The sequence below is a fragment of the Aethina tumida genome, chromosome 1 (assembly GCF_024364675.1).
Source record: "Aethina tumida isolate Nest 87 chromosome 1, icAetTumi1.1, whole genome shotgun sequence".
Lineage (NCBI taxonomy): Eukaryota > Metazoa > Arthropoda > Insecta > Coleoptera > Nitidulidae > Aethina > Aethina tumida.
This window is the reverse complement of record NC_065435.1, coordinates 60,133,851-60,161,088: the sequence shown is the minus strand read 5'-3', so window position 1 is coordinate 60,161,088 and position 27,238 is coordinate 60,133,851. Positions and strand designations below refer to the sequence as shown.

The following is a 27,238-nucleotide window of genomic DNA, read 5'->3' as shown; positions in this document are numbered from 1 at the left end:
GAACACTAAAACTGGAAATTCGTCGTTTTATTGTATATTTACCAAGCAATTAAATATTCTGTTGAAATAGAATAAGAAAATTAATGATAAAAAAACACTCTTTTTAGATTATTTTCGTCACAATGACTAAATATAGTTATAACATGAGTTGTAACGCAAATTTAATCTTTGTACTCAAATTAACTAGGAACAAGGATCTCTACTGCATTTTCTAAGTATATATTTACTAGAATAAAATTATCAAGCGCATTTTATATCAAATAACAGTACTTAAATCATAAACCTTTTTTTAATTTTAATGGTTATTTATAATTTTTAATTTACATTTTTACAATTTTAGATTTCTATATAAAATAAGATTATTCATAGCCTTGGACAGATACCTAATTTAGTAATTTATAATTAGCTTAAATAAACAATAATTGTTGTAATTATCAGTTTGTGTTAAAAATATATATTTAGCCAGGTCTAAACAATATTTAGATTTATTTCTAAAATCCAGAAATTTAGTCAAACTAATTTTTTAACGATTACTAAATATTTTCCAAAAAATAGTACAATAAAAACAAACATACATACATCTGTAAATATAACGTAAATTTTGTTACAATAAATAGTTTCAAGGTTATAAAGTATACTCGTATCCTTGTAATTAAACAACTTAAAAAAAATTAAAATTAATGCAACTCAAGGCGTTTGAAATAATTTATACGGAATAACATTCAAATCTCTCAAATTAGAATTATGATTTATGCACTAATTCTAACAAATTACAATCAATTTCACATAATCACAGATCTAGTTTTATGTTAATTTGTGTATGTATTTCACATTTCCAGTTTTCGAAATATATAAAAAAAATATATGTTTATATGTATATGGCAATTATAAACATTATACTATATTTATATTTGTTATGCCATTATCGGACATTCATTACTGCTTATTTAATTTATGTAATTGCATACACATATTTTATCTAACAGAACTGTTTTTAAATTTGCATGGGAATGTTTTCTTAATAGTTTAATCAACCTGTTTGTTATTTTTATTACTATCGGACGAGTCCAAACTGTACAATTTCTAAAGTGATCAAAGACAGTTTTCAAATACACAAGAAATTTTACTCAATTTAATATTTATAAATATCAACTATCAGACGTTCTCATTCATTCAATCAATTTTTAATTTTTTTTCTATATTAGATGAATTTCCTGGTAAATCAGGTAAAAAATTGGGTTATAAAGTTTTAGCATATTTCGTGTGAATTTAAATAATTTTTCGTATCTTTAAAAAATTAAGCAATTATTAAATCAAAATGACAAAACTGTCTATAATATCTTTTAAAATGTGTAACTAAGTGGAGATTAGAATAATAAACTAAATTTGTGATATCATTAGTACCAAGAATTAATATTTTATTAATACTTGTGACCGTCATGATTTAATATTTTATTCTATGATTTGATTAATTTATTGTCATAAAAACTGTACTAATTAACTTTTAACAGTTTTTATATTAATTCTTCATGGATGATATATAAATAATTTTTATGGACTATATTGAATTTTTATTCTCTATTTTTATTATTAATAATAAAATTATTACTTTTATTAATTAATATTTATTACTCATTTTTTTCTTAATTTAATAAAATATCCAAAGCTACACGTTTGAATTTAATGTCATATTTAAGAATTTGTTTATAATTATAATTTTTTATTATTATCATAAAAATTACCATAATCAACATTATTTACTTTATAATACTTGGTGGATGATACAGAAAATATTTTTTATGAACAACATAAAATTTTTATTGTCTATATTTTGAGTACATTGTATATTAAAATTGATTTATAAATCAACATTTCACGGAATTCTTCCAAATTGAATGGACCACATTTTATATTAATACTAAGATACTATATTCTTCCAGATTTGAAAAAATATATACGTACATATTTATTTTATTATTATATATTTTATTTTATTTATTTACTTATTTTCATATTATATGTATATTTTTTACAGTTCTACTCTATCAAAATTTACTTTCTTTTTTCTAACTTAATAAAGTGTATAAAACAGTTCTGAAAATCTCATCTGTGTGACTTTAATTTAATTTCATATTTATCCATTTGGTATTTCTCTTTTATAAAAATAATCGAAGACGAAAATAATCTGAAATGTGTTGTGTAATGTGTAATTTATACATTTACCTTATGTGCAATTTATTTTTATTTTAACATACTCGGTAAATGCTTGTCTTGCCAATTAATGTAATTTGCAATGTATATAGCAAAATTTTTTGGTAAATTTGTACAATTTGTAATATTTGATTACTTTTATAAGATATTTACGTTCAAGTGGTAATATAATAACACGTAATTTGTATATAAATTAGATCCTATTTTAGCTTTCTAAATCTATCGACCATCATCATCATCAGCAGTGTGAAGTGAAAAAAACATCGTCGTCGGCCAAAGGATCGATCCAGCCCTAATATTTATTTATCATGTTTATTGCCAAATCTATATAAAGTTTATATATATGCCATGTTACATAATTTATGTTGGTTACATTTCGAGAATATCTAGAAACAAAGAAAGAGCAGTATAAAAGGAAGATAAATCGTATTACCTGATGCCGATTTAAGATTTATGTCAGTGAAATTTTAACAACGAATAGTAAGTTCTTTCTTTTTGTGAAACTGACTTGTGACTCACATGTTATGACAAACCAAGGTGCAGGTCATTTGTTTTGTACGTGTAATATTTTTTGCAGTTTTCAAAGTTCAAAGAGAAGGCCCAAGCACATATAAATCCTCTCCGAATATATAGAGCAACAAAATACTCCTTGAAATTCTTAGTTATTCATCCATTTTTTGTCCCCAAACTGCAATTAATTACGATGCAAAATTAAGTAATTTTTTGTTGACTTAAAAGTAACGTGATTGTATCAAAGTTGGTACTTAGCAAAGGTCATGTTTGTGAACATTTAAAGAATTACAGTTTGCAGATACGTTTTCAATTAGTGATTTAAAAATAAATTAAAAAAGTTATAATTGACAAAACTGAAATCAGGCAGCGAAAAAAATATTAATAAAAAAGGAATGCACGTTAGTTACAGTCGGAAGAAACGTCCCGAGCAAATATTATTTAATCTGAAAGTTATAATTGCATTTTATGCAGTCGCAATTCAAACTGCACTCCCGATAGTTCTGTTTTCAAAGTCGCCTCTTCTCTGTTAAAAAAAAAAACGATTTAATTAAACATGTGTATCATATTTTTAAATTCAGAAACAAGTGTCGCTTCCTGTTGTTCCTGCCGCGACAGGCGGCCCCTTATTTTTACCATGGCGATGCATGCCATGCCCATCTTAACGCCGCATTCAGTAATAAATCAATCAAGTCCGATTTAATTGTCATACCGCCGACTTAAATATCCATCGATAATGAGCGACGATTAACCTGAAAAAGTGGCCGTTGCAGCGCATTCACACATACACATACATACATACATACATACATACATACACATACGGACGAAGAGTGTTGCACGGCCGGTCATTTGTCGCAATGCAGCTCTAGCTAGGGCGCTCCGCTTTGCACAATCCTGCGAAAGGAAGGCGCGAGAGCACATGCATTTTGCCACCGGGAAAAATGCCCGGACCGATGTCTGTCGCTCATCGTCTCGACTTTAAACGCTCGCACGGATCTCTCGAATCAAAGAAAACGAGAAACAAGGCAATTACGCACGTTTCGAACGTTTTCGAATGTGCTGCGAAAGAGATGCAAGTTAAGTAAAAAAAGAAACTTCGGTTTCGTGAGTGAACGACAACGGTATGGGTTTCGTCACGGTCGATAAATGTAATTTGAAATGAAGGATTTTTATTTTACAGTTTCGCGTATTTGCAAATTGAATTGGTGGCAAGATGAAATGGAGAAGCGGTAACGATGTTGACCATGCCTGATTGTGTGTATTGAATGTTTATTAGTCGCCAAACCGCATTAGCAAGCGTGTCGTGATTCGATTTTGAACTGAAACCGATATTCAAATTGTGCATTGGAAATTTAAGACAATAGGACCGGAAGATAAACTTTTGATGGCAAAATTAATATCTCGTCGATCAGAGTTTAATTGTGATTAACAATTATCAATATTAAGTCTGTACATTTAACGTTGTATTAAACTTTTCTTGAATACATGAGTTAAACTGGTTTAAGTCAATAACATGAAAACGTCAATGAATAATTGGACAACATTTTAAAGCTGTGTATTCAATGATGCAAGATTCAAATAAAATCAATTTTATAAATGACGCTCATTAGCTTGAAATTTTCAAGCTGAAAAATGGTGTACTAAAAATTGAATACAATTAACTAAGATTAAATATTAAATTTAATGTCCTCGATTCTTACTTCTACTTAAGAAGAAAAAATTAATATATGATAAAATATGTTGATGTTATTTTAATTAAATAATTATTTGGTTAGATGAATAATAATTGATAAATCATGAAAGAAAATTATTTGAAAATTGATTTTAGTTTTATTTTTGTTTTATTAAATATATCTTCAACAACGAATTCACATGATTCAAAATTAAATAACCTTAATTATCATAAAATTGTATTATATTCCAAAAACACGTCAAAATAATAATTTAAATGTCATTTTTGAATAGAAAATGCTTCTGATTTATATTAAATTTTTAAAATTGGATTATTAAAATATTTTTTAAAGAGTCTGAAAAAGTACTGTGATTATCAGAATGTAACAGATAAAGTTTAAGATTTCTATCTCCTTAAATGAAAAAATTCCCAATTTTTCACAAGTTATTTCAATGATAAAAATACCAAAAATGTTTATTTCCAGTTAAATTATAAACAAAGAAACGATGTAATGGATACTGAAAATAAAATTATTCAGTATAAATCTAATACACAGTGACATCACAGAAATCTCCCTCTCATGATAACTATCATTGATTAAATCAACAATTCAGAAGTAAACGGGATAGTAAACTGTCTGTGTTGCATAAATATTGACCTGTAATACTTATTTTTTTTTTAGGAATAACGAATTTTTTAGTAATAAACAATGCAATATTTTTAGTAGTCCATCTAAAACTTCATCATTTTAGCTAACAAAGTAGCATTAAAAAGAAAATAAAAATACCTTTCAACCAAAGTGTCAGAAAACCACCTTTCCATTAAAATTGGTTTATAGTATGATATTGGGTAATTGGGAACATGTCATATTTAAAGCAAATTTTAATTAGATTGACACCTTACAGGGTATTTATTAGAGGTCCATGAAGGAACCTTTTCTGATCTAACTGTATACTGTCCTAAGAAATTGTTTTGACAGCACAACGTTTATAGATAGAAGAGACCTAAAACTTCAATTCAAGTTTATTTTTTTTAAATTAATTAAAAACCTTTTTAATTAAAAATAGTTCATAATGGGCAAATTGGTAAAATTTAGATAAGATTCGAAGATTTTTTAAGATCTTACTGTATATTTGAAATAATAAAAATTTTAATATATTTTTGTTCTTAATACACTTTAATTGATTGAAAGATAAATAAATATTTTCAAACCAAATATAGTTAGGAAAACTGACCCCAACAATATATTTAATAAATGAAAATAATTTTTTAAATGTCAATAATATTGTCTTAAGATATTATCAACTCTATTATTAACTTATTTCACTGTTATTAATTGAAAAAATTAAAAATTATGACGTTTTTTAATTGTTGTTAAAGAGTTCATTCAAATTGTATAAAATTAATTCCAACAAAAATGTTAAAACCAAATTTTAATCACTAATGAAGAATTATTATCAGATAAGTACGAAACTACTGAACAAAACCACAAACTCATATATACGAAAACACAGGTTATAAATGTAATCTGTGACAAAAATGTATAGACAGAAATTTGATATTTAAAGGCAATTCAGTTTAATTAAATAAACATTTCTGAACACCACAATATCTTAATTAAAAAGTACACAAATTATCAAGTTTTAAGAATTTACACTGGCTTTGTTTGATGCTGTCAGTTAAAAGTAATGTCTACAGAGTAGAAATACAAATTATGTACTTTTAATTAAATTTTCTTTCATCTTTTATCTGTCGTGTTTATTTACCAACGTGCATAATAACAAGAAATTTATCTTGTTCTCCTTTAGTGGTAGACGACGGTTTTCAGTTGTGTTCTATTTTAAAGGTGAATTAAAAATAATAAACCATACAATTGTACAAAAGGACATGCAACGATGGTGTATAGCCAACCGAGCAAAAATAATTTAAGTAATCCAAACATGCTATTGGTGCATCCATTCTAACTGGCTACACCTAGTTTCATAAACTAAATTACATTTATCGGAAACATCAGCAGCTCACAAAAAAAAAAGAAAAACTGCACGCCGCGTCGGATAAAAGGATCAACTCCCTAATCACTTTAAACCTCCAATCAATTCCGGCTCCTTTTGTCCGACGTTGTTATAAGGCGACACTAAATTGCCTGGACGACATAAAAATTCGTACGTGCCATAACAATCAATAGAATGTGGAGCATTAGACGAATTAAAAAAAAAAAGATACAAAGCAATGAAAACTACTACTACTCACAGCCAATAAAACATCAAATCGAGGGAGTAACCACTTATGTAATTAACGACGAAAAACTACATACACGACCATCCCCGCCCCCATTTCGATGGTCAATAAGAAACGATAAACGATTTGAAGGCTTCGTGTAAGTATGGGGATTGATCAATTACACGGCCGTCTCGTTCGAAATGTGTTTCATTTAATTGTGTGCACCACCGTGCGCCGGAATGTTTAAACGGTTTTTCATTGATTTTACTATGAAAACGGTTGCGTTTTAAATAATTAAATGCTCTAAGTGGAGGCAGCTTATTTCAATTACGGTTAATACGAAATGTTCCGTGTATTGAACATTTTACGAGACACTCCAAGAAAATTGTCGTTCTATAACATTTCGATAGTAAACGGATTGCACTGCGCTCAACTTTTATAACTGAAACACTTGTATTATTTCTCGGATATTTAGTTAAAAAGCTCATTGAACTTGGAACATAGAAACAATACTAAAAATATCATTAATTTGTTTTTTCTTAATCTGAGCAAATCTAATTTAACAGTATTAATTTAACTCAACAATAGAGATAAATATTTCTTGAGACCTCTCATGAATTTTAGTTTTGGCACGGCCTAATCTCATTAAAACTGAATCATTAAATATTGTCACAATTCTTAATAAACAAACATATGTATATTTAGTTTAGACCAATTTACTTATAGAATTAATAGTACAATTTTGTATCATGATTTTCATACACTCTATTTACATATAATATACGTAACCTTGTAAACAAAATAGTAAATTTTAATTTATCATAATTGTGACGAAAATGTTTTTTTAAAATTTATGACAGATAATGTTTACAAAGTGTTATTTCTGAATCATTATCAAAATCCACTAAGACGATTTTGTTATCATAATACACAGGCTCTATTTGTATTTCAACTCATTACGAATAATAAAATATGACTAAAACATTAGTCAAATTTTACTGGATAATTAAGAACTTTCAATTTAGAAATAATTTTTGATAAGATATGTAATTCGATGAAGATTTTATTTTATTGTAAAAAAATGCCTTAATTAATTTTTCTAATTTTTTTGTATAAAAAATGTTATAGCTCACTTGTATTTCAACTCATTAGAAACAATAAAATATGAAACATTAGTCAAATTTTACTGGATAATTGATAATTTGTTAAAAATTTTTGACGACATTAATTATGTACTATTTATCCTATATTTCTTTAATTCCCATGTAAGAAATTTTTTGTGTAGTCAATTTAAGGTGGAAACTCATTTTTATATGGCGAATTTTAATAAAGAATGGCTCAAAAGAGGAATAATGAAATATGAATGTCATAAAAATTGTTTGCTGTATCATTCTAGAGACGTATAATACAGAATTTATTTGCAGTTAAAAAAGAGAAAAATGACAATTTAGTGAAATAAGTTCTATATTGAAAAATGCGTCATAAAAACCACCACATTCTAAAAGTTTATTTATTCTGTTCAATTCGACTATGGAATAAAATATTAACAATAATTTGATATTTCTTTTCACCTGAGAAAATAACCTCATACTATTTTTTATTTTTTATAAATTTTCTAGTTAGAAATAAATTTTTAAATTTAATTCAATAGAGATTATATTTTATTCATAAAATATTATTTTTCTAATTTGTTTTTTCTATCAAAAATGTTATAGTGGCCTCGGCCACTTGATATAAAAAAAGAGTTCTTTAGTGCCATCTTTTAATATATTATTTATTAGGTTATAAAAAATAAAACTATTATTGAGGTATTGGCATTTTAAATGAGCCAGACTGCATTTAAATAGTATTTATGTACACTGTTAATTAGGGAAAACCAACATTTATTAAACAGGGTATTTGATTAAATATTCATTTATCCACTGTCTTAGAAGTTATTTGTATTTTCATCCGTAAAATTACTGTTGATTTGTACTTTTATTTCTAATTATATGTATCGCAAGTCAATTTTCTGTACTTTCTAAAATTACATTACCAGTAATCAGTGGGTATAGATTAAAACAGATTATTTAACGCAAAAACCATGTGAAAGTGAATGAAACCACATCTCATTAACTATAAACTTCACCTTCACCAGCTGCCTCCACTTCCCTATCTCCCTTAAACGATCAGAAAGCGGTTACTCCCAACATAGAAAAATATTTAAATAAAAAAAAACGAAAAATGAAAAGAGAAGAAAACATGGGGTCGTAAAGAAAGGTCACCTTGGCGGATGGCTCTTTCTTTTGGGGCGGCGTCGCACTCGGCTTGAGGGGGGCCTCGGCCGCAGACACGTTCGGCAACGAGCCCCCCCGGAACGTGCCCAGGGCCTGAGTGTTGATGCGCAGCGTGTTTTTATTCGACGACGTGCGTCGCTCGGGCGCCACCTGAAATACTCCAACCAATTTAACACAACCAGCACATATCGGCAACACCCTCAATAAACATCTACGGAATAATCAAATCACGTTTGTTTGTTGTGTTACCATTTACCATCGGATCATGCGTTCTTTGATTATTGCATTTGGCATGACGTATATACAAAGTACCCCCCGTCCGCAACAAGGGCAACGGGGGAAACTTTGAAACATTGTTAGTAGGTAATTAATCCGAGGGAGTCTAATGCAGAACAACATGTAAAGATACATTTTATCTTCTTGACGGGTTTTATAAAACAGTTTTTAAAATAACTTCGCAACAACTCAGGTATGGATTTTCTATCTAAACCAGCAACTGAGTTTCAGAAGGCCGTTATGAATCGAACTGTAAGCGGGAACTCATTCTATTTTGTTAATTAAAATATACAATGTGTTAAGATAGAAACAGTCCCGTAATTTTTTATTTGTTACTCGATTTTAATAGAAGTAAATAAATGTTACAAAATAAGAAAAATTGGGTACTTTTACCATGTCTCAAAATACTGCATATTATTAAATATGTAGCGCAATTAAAATATTCATTAATAAACTTATAATAATAATATTATAAACTAAATTATCAAATTAGTGCTTGTTAAAATATATTTAAAAGTGTATAACAGACTGTGTGTGATTATCTAATATTGGACAAAACTTACAAAATTTTAAGAAATTTGTGTTGTAGTTCCTACTAATTGTAGGAATTAAACTGTTGAATGAATTTTATAAATTTTGTATATTTTGTAAATTTTGTTAATAGCCTTATAAATATTATAAATTTTACGAATAAATCTCATACATTTTACAAATTTTATAAATTTCATGAATTTTATAAATCATAAGTTTCATGAATTTTATAAATTTTATAATTTTGTAAATTTTGTTAACTTTGTAATTTTCGTAAATTTTGTAAATTTTTTACAATTGTTTATAAATTCTATAAATTTCATGAATTTCATAAATTTTATAAATTTCACAAATTTTATAAATTTTATGCATTCTATAAATTTATTTTATAAATTTCGTAAATTTTATAAATTTTATGAATTTCATTAATTATGAGTTTCATGAATTTTATAAATTTTATAAATCTGTTTTATAAATTTTATAAATTTTGTAATTTTTATATATCTTATAATTTTTGTGAATTTTATAAATTTTAAAATGAATTTCTTAAATATTACTAATTCCATAAATGTTCCATACTTTTTTTTATTTAATTAATCATAAGTTTCATGAATTTTGTAAATTTTGATAATTTTGTAATTATGTAAATTATATAAATTTTGAAAAATTTGTAAATTTTGTAAATTGTGTATATTTTGTAAAATTGTTTATATATTTAATACATTTTATAAATTCTATAAGTTTCATAAATTTTATAAATTTCACAAATTCTATAAATTTTACAATTTTATGCATTTTATAAATTTCGTAAATTTTATGAATTTCATAAATTCATGAATTTTATAAATTTATTTTATAAATTTTGTAATTTTTATATATCTTATAATTTTTGTGAATTTTGTAAATATTAAAATGAATTTCTTAAATATTACTAATTCCATAAATTTTATGAACTTTATAAATTTATTTTATAAATATAATTAATTACATTAAATTTTTATTTAATTAATCATAAGTTTCACGAATTTTGTAATTTTGATAATTTTGTATATTTTGTAGTTTTGTAAATTTTGTACATTTTGTAAATTTTATAAATTCTATAATTTTTTTATTAATAAATTTTGTACATTTTGTACATGTTGTAAATTTTGTAAATTATGTAAATTTTATAGATATTAAAAAATTTCATCAATTTTATAAATTTTGTGCTTTTGGTAAGCTTTATAAATTTCATTAATTTTACAAATCCTATAAATTTTATTAATTTTATAAATTTTGTGAATTTTATAAATTATATAAATTTTATGAATTTAATATATTTAATTTTAATTAAAAAATTTTAGAAAATCTACAAATTTTATGAATTTTATAATTGTAAATTTCGTAAATTTTATAAATTTGATGAATTTCATTAATAAGTTTCATAAATTTTATGAATTTTATTAATAAATTTCATGCATTTTAATAATAAGTTTCATGAATTTTATAAATTTATTATTTAAATTTTGTGAATTTTATAAATTTTATTAAATTTTATATTTCATATTAATTTTATTAGAAGTATAGTAAATTCAATGGAAAACTTTGTTTATTATCATCAATCAATTATTCTCACTTTCTAAATTATCGATTTTTAAATAAATAAAAAGAGTGAGGGAATTGTTACTCATCTTAATCGGACCACACCGTTAATAAAATGTAGAACAACAATATAATATTTAAAAGTTAATTAACATTATCATTAAGCATATATCATATAATTTTGACAGAGATTTAGCTCAATTTCATAAACACAGATGTGTTGCAGCATATTTTTTGAAACTGGTTAAGTACCGGTTTCGCATCTATATATTCAGTGTTTCAACACAGAAGGAGACAAACAAAACAAAACGAAATGATTTATCCGTAAATAAAATATTGCACGTTTGCATCTTCTCGTAAAATTTACGACAAACGTGCGATTAACGACAAAACGGGGTCCGATCGAAACTGGGGGACTGATGATCACGTGCCACCTACGAATTTTCAAGACCCGGTATTGTCCTGTCAGTGGGACTATTAGCCGCGTTATTTATAGGAATGCGCACTGAAATGATACAAATTGTCAACGACAGGATATTTATTTGTCACCGCAAATCGTTATTAATCGCGCATGTTTTATATTTTGTTATTTATTTTACTATGTGTAAATGAGACAATGTCGGTTGTATTGAGAAGATCAAGGAAACCAAAATGGAATTACCGACTTCTCGCTATCAGTGATTCATTGTGACACTCCCATTGTTAATATGGTTGTTTATTAACAAGAAATTCAACACTAAATATTATTTAAATATATAAATATGTAAACTCGGTTTAAATTAACGAAACAAAAATTTAATGTGTATTAATCAATTAAATTTAAATTAATTTGCGACCTCTCTTTTACACGACTGGAAACTTCGACGAAACAACTTCCTTAGAAGGATTTTCTACAGAGAATCCACTCAATCGATTAGTTTCTTATGCAAAGATTATATTTACTAATTAAATGCAAATTAATTGCGACGTAGTAGCTTCAGATAAATTTAACACGGTAACTACCAGTAAATAAACTCAGATTTTGCGCAAAACTGCTTTTACATACAGCCTGATATAAATTTGGCAATATAATAATACTTAATAATTTATTTCATTTTACAATGTCTAGTTTTTCAGTTATTGGAAATTTTGTGGCAAATTGTGTCAAAAGTTTTAGCCCATTTTGACTGAAAATTAATTAATATACACTCAGTAGCATAATATAATTATTATTTTTTAGTTGTACCGGTTATTTTTAGTTGTATCATTTATTTTAATACCTGTTTAAATTCCTTCGAAAATATAAATAAAAAATAATTATGTTATTTATTTCAACAAGTTTCATAATTTCTATAATTTGGGATTTTTATAAAAACATGACAAAAGATAAACATTATGTGCCAGACAAACTGATAAATTGTGGTTTTAATATTTTGTATTACTTTTCTATTTCTTCATCTTAATTATATCGAATTTGTAGTTTTGATATCAGTTGAACAACCCTTCTAGTTATAATATAAATAAAAAATAATCCTCTTACTTATTTTAATTAAATATTTTTTCAACTAGTTTTTTTTTTGATACACAGAAAACTGTGATAAATTCTATTTTAGAATTTTTTTAAAAACTTTAATGTGTGTTTATTGATTATTTTGCCCTTAATAATTGAATAATAATAATAATTTATTTTAATATCTGTCTTGTTTTTGAATTTATTGTATATGTGCGATTTGCTTTTAATAATATAAACTTTATTATAAATATTTATATTTATGAGTCAACATTTTTCCCTATTGCGACTGAAAATAAATATGCTATGTAGCATATGTATAAATTATTAATATTTTAATATTTTTGTATAATCAGATAATTAGATTTATCCATTATTTAATTCATTTCATTCATCTAATATCAGTTTAACAACTCTTCTACCATATAAATAATAAAAATTTTCTAATTATTTATTTCATTAAAGTTTATATTTGTTCTTCCATAATTAATATTTTCACTATTTTTTAAAAACATTTTATTTTGGTTTATTGAAAAAAATTATTGGATATGATTGACTTGCATTATAAATAATAATAAACTTTGTTAATTATGAATCAAAAACTTTTAGAAAATATAACCTCTTCTTTGTTGTATCAATTATAAATAATAATAATAAATTACAATAATAAATCTAAAGACCTAATATCAGTTTAGCAACCCTTCTACAATAAATAAAAAATATTATTTATTTCAATTAATTTTTTTCATCTTTTAAAAAAATTATTTTAATCCGTGTTAATTAATCATTTTGCAATTCATACTTAAATAATAATAATTTATTTTATTTTCATATTCAGATTTTTCATGTCCAAAGTTATTGTATATGCAGAATAATAAATTATTAATGTTTTAATACTTTTATTAATTAACTATTTTTTAATCATCTAATTAGATGTATCGATTATTTAATTCTAATATCAGTTTAATAACTCTATAATATAAATAATACAAATATTTTTATTATTTATTTCATTACTATTTTTTCAACTAATTTTTTTCTTTCATACAAAAATCTTTATAATAACTGAAAAAAAATTGAATGGTTGATTTGTACTTTTATTTAATTATAATTGTCATCTTATTTGTAACGATTATTTATTTTAAATGCCAGTTTAGCAACCTTTCTATAATATAAATAAAAAATATTCTCCTTATTTATTTCAGTTAAATCTTTTTTCAATTGGTGTTTTCTGTTCAACTTTTTAATGTGTGTTAATTGCCATTAATAATTAAATAATATTTTATTTTAATATCCAGTTTAGTTTTTTTCATTGATAAATATAAGTAAATGTTGTTATTTATTTCATTGTATTCATCTCATTTATTTTATATTCATTTAATATCTAGTCTAGTTTTTTCTCATTGATAAATGATGTGCAAAATTCAATATATGGTCGATTTGCTTGTAATAATAAAAAATAAAAGATTATTATTTATGAATCAACATTTCCCCGCTTCGATTGAAATAAATTTACTATGTAGAAAAATAAATTAACTATTTATTCATCTTATAATTAGATGTATCGATTATTTAAATATAATTCAGTTTAACAACCCTGCAACAATATAAATAAAAAATAATATTGTAATTTATTTCAGTGATGTATATTTTCAATTAGTTTTTTCTTCGAGGCAAAAAAATAGTTTCCAACATTTAAATTAAATAGTATAATTAATAAAAAAAAAGCAACTCCCATAACGCATTCAGATATTTTCATAAAATTTGATAATTTATACTAAATGTTTAACATGCTTAGAGTATGAGGAAGAAATAATTTTAGCCAATTAAACGAGTTTAATAGAGTAGTAATAGCGAACCTGGATGAAGCAAAAATTTCCTGTCGAGAAATAGAGCGGCGTTTGAACAGAAATGTGAATATTGTAATGACAGGTGTATGGAACGTCAACAGTGGGATGAGGAATGGATTCCATTGTCTTTAGTGATGAATCACACTTTTGCTTGGGCATACACGATGGTCATGTGTTAGTAAGACGGCGACGTGGAGAAAGACGTGATCCTCGCTTTGCTGTGCAGCATCATATGAATATGTGTTATGAAAACACTATGGGTTTAATGATATGGGGTGCTATTGCTTATGGTAGTAGATCACCTTCAATTATTATTAATGGCAATATGACATCCAGCGATATGTGGATGACGTTTCAGAGTCTTATTTTCATCCCTACATAAGAAGAGATTTCTGATTAATTTTTCAACAAGATAATGCCCGTCCACATATTGCCAGGAATACATTAAACTTCTTAGATGCCTCCCATGTGAATTTACTGCCTTGGCCACCCAGATCCTCAGACCTTTCCCCAATCGAACATGTGTGGGATATGATGGGGCGACGCTTAAGGAATTTACAGCACCCTCCACGGACTCTTAATCAACTAAGACGTCAGATTCAGTTCGTGTGGGATGAGATACGACAAGAAAATATCAATAATCTCATTAGATTGATGCCACGACGCATCAATGAGTGTCTTGGTCAAAGAGGGGGTCCGACTCGTTATTAGCTTCCGACAATTTATGCTTTAAGATTTTTTTTTTAATTTTTTAATCAATTAATATTCTGAAATAGGCTAATATTTTTCTACAAAATTTTTTGAAATAAATCAATTATATCTAGGTGTGGCGTTATTCTATTTTTATTAATAATTGTTTAATTCCAGCCTTGAAAAATCATGTAGGGTTGTAATAATAAATTGTACAATTTGTTTGCATGCTTATTATAATAATTGGACCATACAACAAAAACAATTATTTTTTATTTCTTATATCAAGGTGATTCTTACAAAATAATGGTGAACACGAATTTATTTTCGAGAACTTTCTCCTAAAAATTGTAAAGACACTTGATCACAACTTGACTTATTTCCCTAGTGGAAAAATGTTTTCACAACTCAATAAAACAATTATACGTACTGCAAAATTAACCATGTGTAACGTTGGAACATTTCACTAACTATACTTCAATAATTCGTAGCAGTTTTAATGCATGTTTGTAAATTATTAATATCGATTTATGAATTTCAGTTTTTATTTGAAACAGAAAATTTATACATTGCACGAACAACAAGAGAACCGTTCTACAAAAGTTTCACTAAATAATATCAATTAGGTTAGTATTTAGAGACGTGATTTTTAAGACATTCCGAACGTACTCCGCATTTTTGGTGTGCAATCTAAAATTAGAATCAAAATAGTCAGTGGTTAGGAATGTTAGTTACCAAAGTTACATTAAGTTTATCAGTTGATTTTAGGAAATTACATAAAATCTTTCGACTTCTGTATGTTTCTGCACAATTTAAATGAAAACACTTCACGTTCAGTGCGGTCACCGTTCATTTACGGCATTTTAACTGTCCGTATCGATACGTATTACGGGAACAATGTTTATTGATCCTAGATGTAACTTCTGTAACTTTTAATATCGTATTACACACATAATCGCAGCGAATCATTTACATACATTAATATTACAATTTTTATTGATATTTACATTATTTATATTCGATAACAATGCTTATCAACTTGTGATTATACGCTTTGCAACACAATATGTTCTGTAACTGTTCAATGCAAATATAAATTACGACAAACGGTTTTAATAGTTTCACGCCAATTTAACCGTCGCAGTCGAAAAGCTGAAACGAACGCTTTAAGAAACTGAAAGCTGCCACAATCCGTAATGAAATACACAGTTTTATGGATCGGCTCAAGTACGAACTGTAGAACCAAGAAAACAACATTAAAAAGCAATTTATTACGATTTCTCAATAGACCCGAACAACCATTAATTTAATTTATTTAATTTTCCGGTAGGCAAGTAAATTTCGGGCGGATTGAACGATGGAATGGTTCAAGGTAAAGTTTTACCACAACAAAAAAATAAAATAAATAGTACTAATGTAACGAACACAATTTTCGGCGTTTGAGGGAAATAATAATCAGTCGGTGGGTCCAAATTTGCATGTTATCTTTATTAAACATTTGACATTGATTGCCAACTTGTTTTGTTGTGACAACCGCAATTTATTAAGCGGGTTCATTTCTGAGGTGTTGCAAAACATGATGGTACGTATTTTAAAATAATAACGTCCAGAAAACACACTTTTGTAGATTAAATGTTGACTAAACAATCGGAAAACACAACTTATTGTTAACGGCAAACACATTGTTGAATGATTTCAAAATTAGTGGCTTCGTTTATCTCACTGAAAAATTCACAACGGCGAATCGACAACAAAGAAATTCAATAACTCGCATAGATTACGAACAATTCGCGTTCGTTTGAATCATTTTTCAACAAGTCATTGTTTATACACGAAATCCACACAGTTTATGATGAATTGAATCATTTAGTGCAGAGTAAAATTTTAATTAACCACATATGCAATTGTGTTTATGTGTCACTAAAATAACACACAAGTTCATGAAAATTCCCCAGGGCGTCCCTTGATGTCAAACAAGATAATTCACTTGCGAACCTCAAGATAACACAGATTATATAACAGATGTGTATAATGTTGCAGATTGTATTTAATTAAATTCCAACGATTTTTTTTATTAACATTTTATTTAACAAAGCCATTGTCAACAGAAATAAATTTATTTGCTCTAGTTTTGATATTGCCATGATAAGAGTGTAAAATTATCTTTCGGTGTAACACGAAAAATTTGCGACATTCTTCAAGATAAGATTCTAGCCGTGTACCAACGATCACATTAATAGATAACCGGGCATTTTACTTCACAATTCTAATATAATTTTAATTAATTCTTCGGCCCGAACTACGATAAACTAGAACAAAATCGATAAACTTGATTAAGACAAAATTAAAATCCGCTGACGCCGCTCCATTTTGCATCGGTTCTTCTTGAACTTTTAATGTGGCATTGCTGGTTACACAAAAGGACTTTTCCTTTCCATTTACATCTATTTAGTTTCTATTACCGCCTTTGTTTAATTTAAAATGCGTACCTACAAAGTGGGAAAACATCTTCAAGAAATAAATTAAAATCTTTTGCCATGAACTTTATCTGAATCTACGAGCATAAATGTGAATTTGGTTGTACGCTTGACAGGTTATGTTTATTTTATTCGCGGATCACGTCACTGTTTTCGGCTGAAGAATAAATGTAAATTCTAATTGTGTGGCCAAAAAATTAATCTTAAATTTTAACGTTTCTCTCATTTTTTTTTAAAAATATTTAATTTAAAATTATATAAATGGAATAAATATACAAGAGCCGATTTTTTTCAAATCAACAACTTCATTTTTGACATTAATAAAAATGTTAAATTTAATTTTATATTAAAAAAAAAACGGTAAATTCTCAAATATATTAAGTAAACAAAGGAAACGCCATATATTAAATAAATATGAACTTGAAGTTACATCTTTAATAGTTTCCTGTGTTGTTTTGTTCAAGGATGTAATATGTAAATACTACAGTAAAATATATTTTTTAGAATTTGTGTAATATGAATAAATATATGTATGTAAATGCAAATTCCAATAGACATCACCAGGTGTAAGATTACACAAAATGATAATGATTCATCCAAAAAATCATTCAAAATTATTAGTTCACAATGTTTGGGAAATAATTTACAATAATAAATTTAATATAATATAAAATATTTGTAACATATAACACAATCATTATTAAACTTAGTAATATATACTGAGTAGGAAAACTTAAAAAATCATATAAATATAAATAAATATATCTTCTACTTATAACTTCCCTTTTTAAAATCTATTTATAATCATAAAAAATATTATTTAAACTCATTAATAAAAGCTAAGTCTTGGATCCCAAAAAATGTATGTAAAATTAAACAAAACTAGTTGTAAATATTGCAACAATTGTAAACTATGTGGCAAGTTGTAAAAATATATTTAAATCAATATTGATGTAACCACATTCTATAAATATATGTATGTAGTTCTATTCCTATTTGTAACGCAATTTGAAGAGGTAAGTTGTCATATTAGAATACAAACTTTTTATTTTCATTAGAAAAATACTAGAAAATAAATCTTTTAATAATAACAAATTTAGCATTATTTTAACATATTAAAGAGTTAATTTAAATTTTAAATTGTTATTTAAAACAAATAACTGTTCCTGGCAAAACTAGGAAATGTGATAAATGTGACAATAATAGTTTTATTTTTATATTTTAACCAAAATTATTACTTAACGTTACTTACTGTTAGACCGGTCACACTTTAGTTTTTCGTACGTATTTATTTTTATTTTTGTCTTACGTTACATTATCCTGTTTTAGTCAAATGTGGAAATAAACATATAAAATGAATGGCATAAAATATACAGTGTGGCCCCCATTTGGAAGCGGAACACCTCCATAAATTTTGTATTTTTTGTCCGATTTTAACAAACTTTTGTAAAGCATGAAAATATGTACTAACATAAAAATTGTAACGTTTTTTGACCCAAAACCAAAACCTATAGAATTAGGAATGAAAATTAAAAAAATCATACTAAAAAATTTCTAATTTAATATTCCAATATTGTTGAAAAATATGATAATTTGTACTATGTTTGACAGTTTAATCCATAAAAAAATAAATTCCTAAAAACCGTATAATCCGAAGGTGTACTTAGATTTGCTATAAAAAATTGTTAGTATGATATCTAGAATTTTCATGCCTTTGGTTTTGAACCAAAATACCTAATATTTTGTCTATTAATATTTTCATTTTCCAATTGAAAAAAAAAGTTTATCAAAATCGGACAAAAAATATAATTTTATGGGGATGTCCCGCTTTCAAATGAGCCACACTTCTCTTAAATTAGAAATATCTAAATATGCCTAATTTATTAATTGAACAACAATATACCGTTAAGTTCTAGCATTATTTTATTTATAATAAGAATATTGTCACACGAAGACATGATCAGTTTTGGTAGAAATATTTGAAAAAATGTTTGTCATTTATTGAATATTATTTTTATTTTTTATACATAAATAAAAATGTACACATTTAGTATTTTTTTCCAATTGTTTATTTCTGAATTTTATCTTATTAGATTTCGTGCTACCAATTTATAATGGCTAAAATAATAAATAAGACATTCATTTCGTAATTCGATAACTTATCTTTATACGTTTTTAATGTGGTATTTGTTAAGGGCTTTTCCAAAAGAATGCTTGTTGCACTGTCTCAAATTTTGGTTTGCAGAGATTTTGTTTTATCAAGTTATTGTTGGCAGTTGTATAAACATACAGGTCCTTGATAATTATAACTATGTTATATGTTATATTAATTCATAAATAATCTAAAATTTATTACAAAAACAAATAAACTTATTTAATTATTAATAAAATATTAAAACATATAATTATATAAAAATAACAATTCGCCGAAACGAATTAAAATTAATTAATTATACCCCTGAACGTTTATTTTACTTTTATCTGTGCTAATTAAGAATTTAATACATAAAAGTGATGTTACGCTGAACATTTTAGTCTTTGTGCATTGTTTTTTTGTTTAAATTAAAACCCACTCATTACTGTGTTATAAAATTTAAATTACTATAATGATGTTATTTTCTAATTTTAATAAAACATTTTCAGACAAGTCTACTAAAAAATTTTATCACAAGACTTTTTGATGAATGTATGGCATAATTTTCATTTTATTGCGACTTAATTTTAATCTGTTAATAATTAATTTGTTGTAATAAATGCGCAGTTATAAATTAGTTGAAAAATGATATTTGTTTTATTACATATTGAGCCAAGTACTTAACAAATCGAATAATAAAAATTATACATATAAATAATCATACATCGTGGAAATATGTTATTAAATATTGGTTGGAAAAATTGTTTGCAACTCGAGAACAGTCTGTCATTACCAGCCCTTTGTCCATCGGCGTCTGTCAATTGGAATCCAATAACGGTAAGTAATTAAATTACTTTTTATGCTAAGCAGTTTAGATCCGTCTGCGGCCAAACTAAACAACGTCTGTTACATGTGGGAAAACATACAAAAACGATTAACATGTGGTAACCAAATATACGAATACAATGGACTACGAAGACTGTATTTATAAGTTGCATATTTGCATTTCCTCTTGACGTATATGCGTAGATTCCTCGATTACTCATTAGTTGCGAGCGGGATATTAATTGCTCGATGGAAATTAGTCAAAAAAAAAAAAAAAAATTGTACAGACATTCGGCCAGGTTCAATGAGTGCGGGACGAGAGTATAAATATTTGTTTTAGCTAAATAAACAAGTAGTTTCTCATTCACGAATTATTTTTAACTCTGATGGTTTTACTACAAGAATGAGGATGAGTCTTATAAGACATTATGTAAACGAGGTTTTTTGGGGGTCTCGGACCGACTATATTCGTAATATGGACTGATGCAATGCGTTCGGAAAAAACACAACAACACAAATGCAAAGATAACGGACGGAGTCGAGGGAACATGTATCGTTTGATCTTTGAATTCGTGCGGTGTATTTTGGAATGATGTTGGTGGACGGAGTGTTTACAATCGGCGTTAAATCGCCCAAAACCGTTCTTCCCCCCCGCGGACGAAAACACGTGTTTTCAAGTAACAAACAAATTAAACGCACTCGTCAACATTTCGCTGCAACAATAAAATCGGCGGTTGTGCAAATCATGTACTATATTTATATTGTTGTTTTCTTCTGTCAAAAAACCGTTTCGGTGGCGAATCGATTGTTGGCGGTGTGTCGACGGCACCGGGGACGGTGTCGCTCGACACCGTCCGTGCGGTCCGTGTCGTGCGTCGGGGGGCCCGCGGCGGCCGACGGTGCGGGGCTCCGACGCGACGTTGTTTACGTCGCCGTTGGAGCGGCGGGAGCTGCGAACCCGCGGCACGGCCGGACCAGCGGCCCCGTCGCCGTACCGTTTCTACGTACCCTGGCCGTGGCGTCGGACACCTCTTTCATTATCTGTTCGAAACGGGCCGTCTCCTCGGCCTGGCGGTGCGTGTGCAGCGCGATTTTCTCACTGAACTTCCTCGGATTCGCCATGATTGCACTTCATTCACTGCACTGAACGACTGTCGCGACACGACGCCGTCGAACCGATCATCACTGGACGTGCCAGTCGATATCTGAGACAGCGTTCTTTTCGACTGACGGCTGCGAATCGAAAACTGCGTTCGGTGCGGCGGTCCGTTTATTTTATTTTTATTTATTTATTTTTTTTTCTTTGTTTTCTTTCAACAGTGCGACAGACACGGCGGACGTGCCAATGCAGAACGGTCGAGGTAAATAATAGCGCGGAAATCGGAAACGACGGCTCCGATCGGACACCACTGAACACCTGCGACTGAATTCGAACGGAGAATGAGATTTCGACGGGCGTGTGTACCATTGGTTGCATAACACGCGGGCGCTCGAATCGAGGTCTTCTTTGTTTGGGTATTGTGTGCGGGAAATTATGAACTTGTAACGCGCAAATGCGTTTCAAATTTATTCACATACTTAATTTATCCCGTGACCCTTTTTACAATGTACGCAGTAAAGTTTTCGTTTTATTATAATTATTATTACATTTTATTATGTTATTAATACATTTTAACGGTAAACTTTGATATACAATTAAATTAATAATGAAGTAAAGAATATATAAATAAGAATAATAAATACATCCACAGAAAGCTTATGAAATGTAATAATGATACAAACATATTTATAGCAATTAATAATAATTTACTATAAAAATAATTATTTAATATATTTACTCACTTCTTAGCCCTTTTACATGTATTAAAATAATGTAATGTTAATAAATCAATTAATAATATATTATGCAGAAGTTCTCTCACTTTTGTCATATAATATATTATATAATAAATAAACCACTACAAAAAATTAACGCACCACATCAATTATAATTGATCGTTATTATTTTTGAAAATAGGAAATATTAAGATCTAAACTACTAATATTTTTACATAGAAATTTGTTTCCTTTTGAATTATTATAAAAAAAAAACAACAATAGTATAATTCTAAATAAATGAAAAATTAATAAAACTCGATTTTTATATAAATTAATGTACTTTATTTAATGTTTGGTATTTCCACCTCTATTTCGAATTATAATCTCACACAGTCTGTTCATACTCAAAATCACTATTCGAATTTCGTTTTGATCAAGATTATCCCAGTTCCTCCAAGTCTTCAGAACGGTTTGGATGGTCCCTTAATCGTCTTCCAATCATGCCACATACGGTTGATGGGGTCTGGTGAGCGAGCTGTACCAATTCGAAATGAAACAAGATAATTTTGGGCTACATGGCAGTGGTGAAACATTATCCTGCAAGTTTGCCACTATTTAACACAACTAACACACAATCAGTACGTGCTGTTAACTAAATGCCTCCCCACACCATAATTACGCCTCCATCAAATAAGGTAGTTACATTGGGCATATCATGTGGCCGTCGAAATGTTTCGTGATGATCCACGGTTAATGTTGCGTATCAAGCAGGAACACATGGTAGTAAATTATCTTCCCTAAGACGTAGTGAAATTGATTCAGTACCTACCACGTTTTTTAACTGCGACTGTAACATTGTTGCAGTTACTGTTAGTTTTGTGGAAAGCCTCCAAATACCATCGTAACATTCGTGAAATTGATGTATGAAACACACTAAACATTTCGGATATCCTGCGACAACTTTTTTTTTGGGACAAAGAGGGTAAAATCTAAAAACCCCTTTCCGGGCACCGATCCGAAGATCATAAACATGATGTCTCATATATGATAATTCATATATGGGGGAAACAGGACTTATATTATACGGGTTTGTTGAACCAGAAGAAGTAAGACTAGCAAAGATGCCAGCCTCCTGTCAATTGGATTCGGAAGAGCAAGACCAATCTGAGGAAGATCCGAAATCTTTCTGGGGATGGATTGAAATTGCGGTGTTGGATCCGGTAGCTACCCACTGCCACTGGTTTGTAGAGTGATACTGAGCCCCAGGACCACGACAAAGTGGATCCATCCTGGGGCTGCGACAACTTGAACCTTCTTCCACTAATAAACAGCATGAGTATACTCAACACGAGGTAAATTTCTATAATGGCGTTGCATATTGACAATATACAAAAATTAAAACGAAAATTAGATTGATAATTTAATTTTAACGAATCAATTTGTTTTATTAATTTACCCAAAACGGTTTTATATTTTTAACATAAAAACGATTATATACTTTTTAAAAGTATGTACGGAGCTATTGAAAAAGGTGAAACTTAATTTTTAATTTGAAAGATTTTTTTTATTTTAAAAATAATTGGGAGTTCGACACTCCCTGTTTTAACTCTGCATAATTTTCTAAATTATGTTTTACCACGGTTAAACAAAACACAAATTTGTCGATGCAATTAATATAAATCAGAAAAAAGAATTTCTACGTTTGTATATAAAATAATGATTCCAATCACTTTGATAAGTTTTCTAAGAATCAGTACTGCTAGATAATGGTATATTTATTTGTTAATTTATTAAACAATTTGCTGTGTCCAGATTGGTTGATCTCTCCAACATCTACATACATAATAGCGAAGATACAATATACAATCTCATACAGTATTCTATATTTCATTCACACCCAACACAACTGAATACATTCGAAAGAAGAGTCTTTGTCCAAAATTGTTAAATTATCGTGCGAAATATTCCCCACATTTCTATTTATCGATACATAAATGTCATTATTTCGGAAATGGATAAATCTGTTACAGCATAGTGTTGACTTCATTTTAAAAGTCTCCTTATGTTGTAAATTAAATATTATTTTGATTCGTATCATTTGTAATTCCTACTAATTCAAGTAAAATAAATGAAGATTGTTGTGTGCGTTACAGCGTTCCCTTAATATTTAATGTTGCTTAAATGTTTTCATTATTACATATCGCAAATATATTAATATTGAAGTAATAATTCATATAAATGTAATTGAAAACTGTAATTGTAATATACATTAAAATCATATTCAATACTGATAAACGATGTATACCAAAGATTAAATAAAATTAAAAAAACTATAGATTATTTTATGTTTATAATTTATGGAACGCCTGTACTGTACTTCTAACTGCTGAGACACTCTTCATAATTTGAGTGGCGCTGAACACCGAAGTATTAAAAAAATGTTTTGTCTATTTCTTTTGGATCCCTTCAACAAAATAAATATTTTAATAACCATGGCGACATTTCGTTCATTATTATTTACGACCTGTCATATATGTCATAAGAGTCATTTAGTGAAAGCTTCAATTCAGATAATCAGCAGCTCCGCAGACCAAATCACGCACTATGGCAGATAAGAAGACACCAACATATGAATTTCAAGGCAAGCGCAGGTTGGTTAAAGAGAATGAAGAGGAGAAAAAGAGAAACCAAGCGATGAGAGATGAATTGCAGAGAAGGGCAAGACGATTTCAAAAAGCCATAAACAAGAGCGTCATGAGACAAGCGCGCAGCCGTTCCCCCGTATCTTCCACTTCAAAAAGGAAAAATATAATAATAGTAAAACGGGCAGATACGCCGGACGCAAAAGTCAAGCCGCGTCACTCAAAACCTTCAAACAATGGACCGCAGAAAGAGTTGCAGACAAATAACGAATCGTCCTCAAGCGAAAATGATGACGGATTATTGCGCCAAAAGCTAAAACAACTTAAAGATGCTCAAATACAAACTGAGCAATGTTAAAAGGGCGGAGCGGAATTGCTAATGGACATATTTGGATCCATGTCTTCAAACGAGAATATAACATCTTCGACCTCCGATTCTGAAACGGTCAATTCGAATAAGGGTGATCCAAAAGACAATTCATCAAATGACGAAGACAATACTCCCGCCTAATTTTTCTACATTTACAAGTTTTAACCAGTTAATTTATTGTAACATGTAACATTTTCTAGTAAAAATGCTCTCTTTATAATCGAATTAGTTTGCTTACTTATTAATAATTCAAAGCAACTGTTACTATAACTATATAAATTTAATATCCAATATACAAATAAAATTTATTGGGAAAACAATATTACTATAACAGAAACTTTATTGATCATCAATAGGCTTAAAATGATTTAACGAATTCACAGTCCATTCACTTTCAACGCCTTTAGTAAATTCTCTTATAAAACGATAATTACAAATTGATATCCTATTTTGGTATTCTGGAAGCATGCCCATGTTTAGGGGAGGCTCTTCTCCCCGACTCCTCATTGCAGCCAAACCTTTCAATGTATGATACACCATTGTAATTTCGACAAAACGTTTTTGAGTGCTTTCATCTTCGTCATTAAAAATGATTCCCACCTAAAATACAGAATAACTTATAGGAGTATGTTCAAATCAATTTAAGAACGAACCTGGTAGGGAAACACAAAATATATATCTTCCATATCTATGGCAATTTGTTCCCTCTGAGATAATGACATCTGTGAAATGTTCTCCTGCAAATTGGGAAGTATATCTGATGTGACTAATCCATTAAGAGTCTTTAATTCTCCCGATGAGAGTTTGTGGGACACAACCTAAAATAATGAGTTATTAACAATATCAAAACACTATACAAACTCAAACCTCAACAGCTTTTTTCGAACCTGCTATGAAGTCCGGCAAGTTAAATTCTCGGTCCAGATATGGTTTGATTATAAAAGTGGCTAGTATGAAGTTTCTGATCGATTTGACTAATGAAGGCCACACAATTTTCGGGAAGTTCATTAACGGTGGAAGTTTGTTGACGGAGGGTTTTTCTTCGCTGCTGTAGCATCGTTTGACACTTTCAGACAAGCTTTTATACCTTTTTTCATGGTCCTTTGGTGTGAGAAACAATTGGTTTGAGGTTAGGAACGACTTTTCAAATGCTACCGGAGAGTAGCAAATATGCCGATTTTGTACGGGATTGCTTTTTAAAAGAGATTTGTTCAACACTACATTATATTTTCGCAAATTTCTAGAAATACTTCCCCTACAAAAGTTTACATTCATCTTAAACCAACATTTGACGTATTGTAACTCTCCAATCAGTCGTTAGATGGCTGCGACAATTGAATATACTCTGTGAAGCATATGCAAAAGCCTGCTTCGAAATTAACTATGGAAATAAAAAATAAATAAATAAATAAAACAAAACATAAACAGAAAACAATATGTGTAATTATTAATATTAATAATTATTTACAATGTATCAGTAGAAGAACCATCGCAGAGACAGGAAACAGTATCATGCAAAGTATTAAATAGTTTATCAATCAGTGAATAAGAATTATGCAGATAAAAAAATTGCCTTTGATCCATAAAGTGCAACTTTCTGCAATAAGAGTTATCTTTTATATTATTCATAACTTCCATTATTGCGTTCTGACGAATATTGACG

At 28.1% G+C, this 27,238-nt stretch overlaps 2 protein-coding genes across 4 annotated transcripts in view; both read right to left on the bottom strand.

The window, feature by feature from the left end:
* The window catches only part of LOC109602815 (CREB-regulated transcription coactivator 3), a 38,192-nt gene extending 16,117 nt beyond the window's left edge, over nt 1–22,075 (bottom strand). For all 3 annotated transcript variants that reach the window (XM_020019256.2, XM_049962123.1, XM_020019257.2), the window contains exon 1: nt 21,754–22,075. In XM_020019256.2, the coding sequence (XP_019874815.1) occupies nt 21,754–21,867 (114 nt within the window). In that variant the 5' untranslated portion in view covers nt 21,868–22,075. The remainder of the gene's footprint in view (nt 1–21,753) is intronic.
* A 3,761-nt stretch (nt 22,076–25,836) lies between these two features.
* Nucleotides 25,837–26,895, bottom strand: LOC109602813 (m-AAA protease-interacting protein 1, mitochondrial). Its single transcript, XM_020019252.2, has 3 exons — nt 26,443–26,895; nt 26,229–26,393; nt 25,837–26,175 (listed from the first exon to the last, which is right to left on the bottom strand). Exons 1-3 carry the CDS (start codon nt 26,848–26,850, stop codon nt 25,915–25,917), a joined length of 834 nt encoding a protein of 277 aa, XP_019874811.1. The 5' UTR covers nt 26,851–26,895; the 3' UTR covers nt 25,837–25,914.
* Between the last annotated feature and the right edge of the window lie 343 nt (nt 26,896–27,238).

Bases quoted from the DNA above. Each gene is read 5' to 3' on its own strand.
- LOC109602813 (XM_020019252.2), bottom strand. From the start codon at position 26,850: ATGAATGTAAACTTTTGTAGGGGAAGTATTTCTAGAAATTTGCGAAAA. The intron at 26,394-26,442 runs GTTTGAGTTTGT...TCATTATTTTAG, and splicing joins GTTCGAAAAAAGCTGTTGAG to GTTGTGTCCCACAAACTCTC. The intron at 26,176-26,228 runs GTTCGTTCTTAA...TCTGTATTTTAG, and splicing joins ATTTTGTGTTTCCCTACCAG to GTGGGAATCATTTTTAATGA.